Source organism: Gymnodraco acuticeps, unplaced genomic scaffold (assembly GCF_902827175.1).
Source record: "Gymnodraco acuticeps unplaced genomic scaffold, fGymAcu1.1, whole genome shotgun sequence".
NCBI lineage: Eukaryota > Metazoa > Chordata > Actinopteri > Perciformes > Bathydraconidae > Gymnodraco > Gymnodraco acuticeps.
Window position 1 is genome coordinate 140279 of NW_022992038.1, and position 9662 is coordinate 149940.

At 39.7% G+C, this 9662-nt stretch overlaps 1 protein-coding gene across 1 annotated transcript in view; it reads right to left on the bottom strand.

Moving 5' to 3' along the window:
- LOC117536730 (cytosolic carboxypeptidase 6-like) overlaps positions 1-9662 on the bottom strand; it is a gene marked incomplete at its 5' end in the record, with an annotated part of 114574 nt that overhangs the window by 66868 nt on the left and 38044 nt on the right. The window contains one exon of the mRNA XM_034201719.1: positions 5067-5283. Coding sequence (XP_034057610.1) covers positions 5067-5283 — 217 coding nt within the window. The remainder of the gene's footprint in view (positions 1-5066; positions 5284-9662) is intronic.

Below are 9662 nucleotides of genomic sequence, written 5' to 3' on the forward strand. Positions count from 1 at the left end.
TCCATCCTCATGAGATAACTGCACCCATTAGAAGGTTAAAGCTATTGTGGTGTCACTGCAAAGACATCTTTGAAGTTTCATGTGAGCCAGAAAGCTCTTCTCATTCCTCCTCATCCCCTACCTTCTAACCTGTGTGTGTGTGTGTGTGTGTGTGTGTGTGTGTGTGTGTGTGTGTGTGTGTGTGTGTGTGTGTGTGTGTGTGTGTGTGTGTGTGTGTGTGTGTGTGTGTCCTAGCATTACTATCCTTGTAGGGACCTACATCTGTTTACACAGTCACGTGTGGGGAATGGCGGTCCCCATGAGGGGAATCATTCATTTTAGGGTGAAGACTATGTAAGGGTTAGGGTTAGGCATGTGTTGGTTATGGTTAAGGTTAGGATAAGTCTCCAGGAAATGCATGTAAGTCAATGTAATGTCCCCTGAAGTAAACTTGACCCACTCTACCATGCTGCACTGCGATACATATCAAATGCACCCTATAGGACTCATCATTGCACACTGTATAGCCTAACTGGATGGTCCTCACTTAGTATGCGTAGGATGCAGCATTGGTTGTTATTAATGTATAAAGCCACTTTAGGTAAGCTTCCACTGTACATATGTGCCAGATTTGCTCCAGTTTGTGACTCTTACAGCCTCAGATCCAGAGCCTGGATACAGGTCCAGGTTCCTGCTGTGCGGACTGAGGCTGGGAAAAGGAGTCTTTTTCATTCTGGTCCTTGGTCTTGGAATGACCTTCAATCAAGCCTCAAACTGAGGGCACTTGTCCCTATTGCATGTTTTAAATTGAAGATGTCTGAGGTCCTTACCACCAGCTGCTCTTGCAGTAATAAGTAGTGCACATTTCTTACTGTCCTAATGTGCTCAATGTAGCGACTGCAATGTAGTGCATGTAGTGTCAGCATTGCAAATGAGATTCTATCTCAATGCTTTTATCTGGTTAAATAAAGGTTAAATACATTTAAAATTAAAATGTATACATGGTATGTGTGTGTGTGTGTGTGTGTGTGTGTGTGTGTGTGTGTGTTGTGTGTGTGTGTGTGTGTGTGTGTGTGTGTGTGTGTGTGTGTGTGTGGGAGTTACACATGTGCATGAGATAGAGAAAGGGAGCAGCCAGAGGAAGAGATATGAGAGGGTGGGGCTGAGCTGTCTGCCCAGAGAACATAAAGAGAAAAATACGGCCATAAAACGTCTCTATGACTATGAATACTAATTCTGACTCTGTGAGCCAAAGCAAGCCGGTCTGTCCTCTCTCTGTTCCCTCTGTCTCGAAACCATGTGGCTTCAAAATAAAGCAGAAACAGTGCAGGCAGGATTGTAAAGCTCGTATTTACAATATGATGTTCACACAAACAGTTCAGAACAGAATCTGAATACAGAATTTCCCTTTTATTTCCGTGCTGGTTTTTATTAATTTGGCTGTCGAGTGGCAACAGATTATTGTAGCTGTAATCATTTACAACAGAAGTGGGGGACATATTGTGAGCTTTGGAAGCATGGAGCTGTGGCTCAGTGGGTAGTGTGCTGGACTTGGAATCAGGGGTCACAGGTTCAAACCCCACTGCAGTCAGCATGTCGTTGTGTCCCTGGGCAAGACACCCTGGGATTGCCCACAGTACTGAATGTATGTAAGTCGCTTTGGATAAAAGCGTCTAACTAATGAATGAGTAATGCCAAGACTTAAAATGTGGGGGTCCAAAATATCTTTGGTTCTTACCACACTTTAAGTTATAATCTGAAACATATTAGATACTGTACATGTTGGCATGTATAGGTATTAAAGGGTACTTCACTGTTCAACTCTGCATCTAAAATAAAGGAACGTTCTCGCCCCAAAAAACAGTATTGTAAATTCGGTCTCCTTGATTAGACAAACAAAACTAACTGTGATAATATTGATATGAATAATGATCATTTATGGAACATTATTCACATTAAGACTGAATATTATATCAAAATGATAGTATTTTTGAGGATCTACACTAAACAAGGATTTTGTATTAGGTCTGTAAAACACAATGTTGTAAGTTGGGACTTCTCCACAGCCATGCACTAATAAATGTAGAATGATATCTCGATGTCTTTTGCCTTTACCTTATATTGCAGAGATCAAGGTATTGCACTTGTCCATATTGCACTTCACAGACCATTTCAATTATTGCATAGCCCGATTAGGACGAAATGAAATCAAATGAAACACATAATAATCCCGGACACGATGCATTAATGAACTTTGGGACGATTATTGTGAATGTTATCATTTTGATGAAGACCTCCTTGTTACTACAAATGCATCATTTCGCATTGTTTGTAAGTATTCAATTGGGAATCACTCTTTTATTGAAAGCAGGCAGACAACATGCTACTTATTTCTCACAGATGAAGAGTCAATGTGGAAGCAACTTCAAAACAAGACATATTGACAGTTGGAGTTGTAAGAGGGGGGTAGTGGAACGAGTCGCCACACTGAGCTGCTGAATGAAAAGCCTCAGTCTGTGGTTTATGGGAACCAGCACTCCTCTAACATTCGGAGTAAATGTTTTCACTGTGCCGTGCTGCCCACACTGTGCGTGCATCATGTGATCCCAGCATGACGCAAAAAAGGCCACTTTTTGACATTCGACAACATAAAAACAACATAATGGTCTGCACACAGTTTGGCTTTCTGAGTCTCTGCTCTTGTATTTTTTATTTTCTTTGGTTGTTTTGGAAATGTTTACTTCCAAAATGGTAATGTCATTTCCATCTGAAATGTGGGGGCCTGTACTGTATAAGCTTACTAAGCACAAAGGTGACCAAAATGGAAATCTTAAAGGTCCCATGTCATGCTTTTCCGGTTATCACCCGTCCCCTTGTGTGTTTCTGCATGTGAACGGTCTGCAGAGTCACAAACCCTCAAAGTACACTCTGTAGCGAGTAAAACTCTAACACAGAGAAGACCTGTCTGTGCTGCCCCAGAACGCCTCGTTGGAGATCTCTCTTTTTCCATTTGTTTCTTCCGGGAACCGCATGACGTCATGGACAAATCAAAATGGACCAATCCGCGGAGCTCCTCACACACCAGGACCTTTAGCGTACAGTTTCAACTAACAGGGAGTCCCATTGACTTGCATAGAGCTCCCTGGTTGGTAATAGACGAGTTGGGATGGTGGAGAAACGCTCTCCGCAGACCCATTCTCACAGCGTTAGAAACCTTTTTCTTTCTCAATATCAAGCCACACTTATTGTTTTGACTTCGGCTGTGAGTGTGTGTGTGCTCAGGATGAGTTTCGCGCTGTATCGCCGACCCGGAAACCACACCAGTAAGCCAGCTCAGTGAGCAGCGAACCTCGCAACGTCCCGACCAATCAGAGCACACTGGGCTCACAGGGGGGGGGGGGCAGGAGCTCCAACAAGCCGTGTAGGACAGAGAGTGAATACACAGACTATACAGAGATGCTGTGAGAAACCAATGAGAGTTTGGAACATTGCACAATATACATTTATTCTAGTAGACCTCAACAATGGAATTATGATCAGTAGAGATGGCCATGACATGGGACCTTTAAGTATTATATTTTGAGGGCAAAACAAAAGATAAAAGGTGGTTCTTCTTCTGGAAATGTAACTTAATCTGGTTTTGAAATATGACCAGCCATTAGACTCTGAAACACCTCATCTCCTCGTCTTAGTGTCACTGCAGGTTACCAGATATTTCATTAAAAAAGGTTTTCTCAACTATTTCATGCCATGTTTTTCTAAATTCCTCAGTATATTTACAGTCAGATGCTCCTTAAAAATACCTGTTCTTTCATGGTGCCCCCCCCCCCCCCCGACAGCGAGCTTTTCTCTGACAAATGTTGGAGGACAGAAGAAGAAGTGGTAATCTCTCAAGCATTTCTAATGAGTTTTTCTCCTACAATTATTTGATAAGAACAGACAAGACTGGAGGCAGCGCGTATGATACACCGACTCCTACTGCTGAGGTGAGAGCGCTGCTGATTAACACACACACCCACACACATACACACCCACACACATACACACACACACACACACACACACACACACACGTTTGTGCATTTGAGGGTCCGCCAGATTTAGTGCCGTTCCAAACCAACTATAGTGGGGAGTGGGAGTTATTAAACCCTCCATCAGGGAGTCTGTACACGTCAGGACTTAACCACCTTACCGTGTGCAACACTGTTTGTATAGGTCATGAAACGCTGTGTAGAAACATTTCCGTGGAAACTTTGACTTGAAATTTGTGCAAAATAAGAAAAGAAAATACATTTTATATTGTCATCTTGAATGTCTTGTGTTTTTATTGTTCTTACTTATATACCCCTTTTCATCCTATAAAAAACATGTGTAATTGATTGTAAAGTTTTGAACATGGACTGGTGCAAAAACCGAGCAGCTCGTCATAAACGTCAGATTTATAAACGAAAAGAGGTTTGCAAAAAAAAAAATATATTCTCACTGTTTTCTGTTCTTTTGTCTTTTCTTTCAATTAATGTCATCTCGTTTCACTGATGTCTCAAATTCAGTTTTTTTCCCAGGGCCATATGTGCACTAAACGCTGCTAATATTTAAATTATATAAGCCTTCCGTGCAAAACGAGGGGAATCGTGCAATTTAATTTATTATTTATCTATGTACATATTCCCTATCACGTCTATTTAAGTCCCATTTCTTGTTTTCATAGTGTCTTGTTGTTGCGTGTTGGCACCTTGAGTTCATTGTAATTTCGTTGTACCTGTACAATGACAAATTAAAGATTTATATCTATGTAAGTCTGCAGTAGGTTTGTTGTATGCTTGTAAGGTGTCTTTGAGAATTTAGAAAAGCACAAATATATCAATTAAATGTATAATTATCAAACGCTTTGTTGTGCCAAATGCAGATTGGACAATTGGAGAAATCAGGACTGAGAGAGAAGGGAGTTTGTCCCAAAGCTTGCCGCTGTTTCAAAACCCCTTAAAGTAGGAGCCTTATTCAGCTGGGAGTGTGACCATAGTTCACTCAGCTGGTTGGAAATGATCCAAACTCCCCCCCCCCTCACAGCCCTCCCCCTCCCCACTCACCACGCTGAGGCCCAGCTGCTCCCTCTGCAGGAAGGGCAGGTTCCTGCGCTCCAGGCTGTTCAGGTAGTGCTGCAGTCTGGAGTAGGTGTATGGGTAGCAGTACGCAAACTGGTACACTTCGTCCTCCCGGTCGAAGCAGAAGGCGAAGGACATGACGTAGTTGCGCCGGTGGTCCGGAGAGCGGTAGTAGTACACGTTTTTTGCGGGAAGCCTCTGCCTGCAACAGCAACATATGTAAAACACATTGTAGAAGAATTAGATGGGGGTCTTTTACAGGACACAGCTTTACTTTTCTTAGGTGAACATATGGGGAACAATTAGAGCTCAGCCTTTTGCAAGAGAAGGGAAAGAAATTGAAAAGATAGACAAGGAAAGTGAGTCATGAGTTAAACATAGAGAGGTGAGAAATCTCATCGCAGGAGTTGCATCAACTTGTCAGAAAGTCAACTTCCAGAGAGCCGGAGTGTAAGAGCTGCAGGAAGGGGAATCAGCTGCTACTCAAAACACTCTGACGTTCAGAACTTATAACGGGTTCATATTAAAATAGAAGAAGAAGTAGATGTTTGTGTTTCGCACAACAATTCTCTCATCAATTATTTGAAAACGTCTCGATCAGGGGGGTCAAACTCAAGGCCCGGGGGCCAAATCCGGCCCGTGACTTCATTTCATGCGGCCCCGCAAGACCTTGCAAAGAATATGTTTATTATATGGTTACATGTCGATTTACAGAAGCACGTTGCCCATAAACTACATGTCCCACAATGCATCTCAAATATGCCTTTTTCTCAGAATTTGCCTTTTTAAAAAAAATAATTTTGTGACATTCTCACCGAAGAGACTTGCAATTATTTGCCGTAGACTTCTGCTTTCAGACGTAGTTAATTATGGAGTTATTACCCTATGTGATAATAATCCAATGCAGAGGCAGTAATGTAATAAAATATATTATTTTATATATATTAAATATTTATATATGTATTTTTATATTGTCTTAACCGGCCCTTTGAGTGCAAGCATGATGCTAATGTGGCCCGCGATGAAATTGAGTTTGACCCCCCTGGTCTATATTGAGATTCACTTTATCTATGGTGGTTTAAAACTATCTGATGATTAATCACCTCTTTGTGGTTCATGCGTTCTCATATAAAGACAAATATGTGCCCTTATTATGCAGTGAAAACTGAGTAAGAACAAACATCTAACAGATAGAATATAAATCAAAGTGTAAAAGAAAAGCCAAACAATGCAAATCAATTACAGGAACGGCTAACTATTAATAATGTGTCAGGGTGATGACCAAATGATTAGCATTAGAGTTAAAGTCATACAGAGCGGATCCACAAAAGCATGTGGCAGCAGACCGAGGAAGACTCTCAAGCGCTGTTGAACTGAAACCACATGTTATCCACGTCACCCACAAATGTGCACTGATGGAAAGTAGGACTTGAGTGCAATGGCCGTGACCACCATTTTGACCATGGCCATTGGAATTGCACATATATTTATCTCAAAGAAGATAATGGCCCAAACTCTCTTACAAGCCCAAGCATCAGTTTTTCCCACGCTTACAATTCAATTCAAAAGCTGTATTAGCATGCCCATATTTACATACAGTATTGCCAAAGCTCTGTATAGTTGTAACATCTATACAACAATACATACAAATAAGCAAATGATCAGTTATAAACAATTCCAGTTTTTTGTTGGAATACAGATTAATTTCATAATATATTAATACAAAATAGAATATGCTTACAAATCCTTACCCTGGATACGTTTCGCAAAATATCAGTCTTTAGTTATACTTAAAACTCTATTTCATTGTAGACGAAATGCCACAACCAATAGAAAAAACAGTGCAGGTGAGCTGTTGTTGTGAAAGACGGCAGATAAGATCTCTAAAGCCAAATGAAACAGTTTTCTATCTATTGATCTCCAAAATAAGGCAATCCCGTCTTTTAAAGAGCAACCAGAGAATGTCTGTTCGTGTCTCTGAGCATCAACTGTGTTCAGCAGTTTCAAAAGCAGCACTTTATGACAACAATGCCACTATTGAACTATGCAAAGTGTGTCTTAAGTTGCAGTTTAAGTGTGTGAGCAATTTAGAACAATTATATCGAGTGAGTAATGGATGAGCTCCTAATCTGTGTATCGTTATATGTCAGGATTGTTTGTAAAGTGCTGCCTGTTTAGTGTATCGCTCCTTTCTCTGTGTGGTGTCTGTGGTGTTTGCTGACGTGTGTGTTGCATGTTGCATGCTGGGAGCCGGGTGAAATAAAGCTGACTGATCCAGCACCTCATGGCGATCGATGGGGAGCGGGACAGGACTGCTGCATTCACACAACTTCTCTGCTTACTCGACATGTTTTCTTTTCACACGTCTGCCCTCCTCTCTTCCCTCGTTTATCCCTCACCGCTGACACATGGTCAGAGCGAGGAAGTAGTGGAGTACAAATACTTTGTTACTGCACTTAAGTACTGTACATTGTTCTGGTATCAGTACTTTACTCCACTACTTATTTTTCTGATGACTTTTTATTTCGACTTCTTACATGTTGAACTCAAATACCTGTACTTTCTACTTCTTACATGTTGAACTCAAATACCTGAACTTTCTACTTCTTACATGTTGAACTCAAATACCTGAACTTTCTACTTCTCACATGTTGAACCCAAATACCTGAACTTTCTACTTCTTACATGTTGAACTCAAATACCTGTACTTTCTACTTCTCACATGTTGAACTCAAATACCTGTACTTTCTACTTCTTACATGTTGAACTCAAATACCTGTACTTTCTACTTCTTACATGTTGAACTCAAATACCTGTACTTTCTACTTCTCACATGTTGAACTCAAATACCTGTACTTTCTACTTCTCACATGTTGAACTCAAATACCTGTACTTTCTACTTCTTACATGTTGAACCCAAATACCTGTACTTTCTACTTCTTACATGTTGAACTCAAATACCTGTACTTTCTACTTCTTACATGTTGAACCCAAATACCTGTACTTTCTACTTCTTACATGTTGAACTCAAATACCTGTACTTTCTACTTCTCACATGTTGAACACAAATACCTGTACTTTCTACTTCTTACATGTTGAACTCAAATACCTGTACTTTCTACTTCTTACATGTTGAACTCAAATACCTGTACTTTCTACTTCTTACATGTTGAACTCAAATACCTGAACTTTCTACTTCTCACATGTTGAACACAAATACCTGTACTTTCTACTTCTCACATGTTGAACACAAATACCTGTACTTTCTACTTCTTACATGTTGAACTCAAATACCTGACTTTCTACTTCTCACATGTTGAACCCAATACCTGAACTTTCTACTTCTTACATGTTGAACTCAATACCTGTACTTTCTACTTCTTACATGTTGAACCCAAATACCTGTACTTTCTACTTCTTACATGTTGAACTCAAATACCTGTACTTTCTACTTCTTACATGTTGAAACCCAAATACCTGTACTTCTACTTCTTACATGTTGAACTCAAATACCTGTACTTTCTACTTCTCACATGTTGAACACAAATACCTGTACTTTCTACTTCTTACATGTTGAACTCAAATACCTGTACTTTCTACTTCTTACATGTTGAACTCAAATACCTGTACTTTCTACTTCTTACATGTTGAACACAAATACCTGTACTGCAACTTCTCACATGTTGAACCAAATAACCTGTACTTTCTACTTCTTAACATGTTGAACACAGAATACCTGTACTGTTCGACTTTCTTACATGTTGAACTCAATACCTGTACTTTCTACTTCTTACATTTGAACACAAATACCTGTACTTCTACTCTACATTAACCAATACCTTGTACTTGCTACTTCTTACATGTTGAACCCAAATACCTGTACTTTCTACTTCTTAACATGTTGAAACTCAAATACCTTGTACTTTCTACTTCTTACATGTTGAACTCAAATACCTGTACTTCTACTTCTTACATAGTTGAACACAAATACCTGTACTTTCTACTTCATGACTGTTGAACTCAAATACCTGTACTTTCTACTTCTTACATGTTGAAACACAAATACCTGTACTTTCTACTTCTTACATGTTGAACTCAAATACCTGTACTTTCTACTTCTTACATGTTGAACCCAAATACCTGTACTTTCTACTTCTTACATGTTGAACCCAAATACTGTACTTTCTACTTCTTACATGTTGAACTCAAATACCTGTACTTTCTACTTCTTACATGTTGAACACAAATACCTGTACTTTCTACTTCTTACATGTTGAACACAAATACCTGTACTTTCTACTTCTTACATGTTGAACACAAATACCTGTACTTTCTACTTCTTACATGTTGAACTCAAATACCTGTACTTTCTACTTCTTACATGTTGAACCAAATACCTGTACTTTCTACTTCTTACATGTTGAACTCAAATACCTGTACTTTCTACTTCTTACATGTTGAACTCAAATACCTGTACTTTCTACTTCTTACATGTTGAACACAAATACCTGTACTTTCTACTTCTACATGTTGAACACAAATACCTGTACTTTCTACTTCTTACATGGTGAACCAATACCT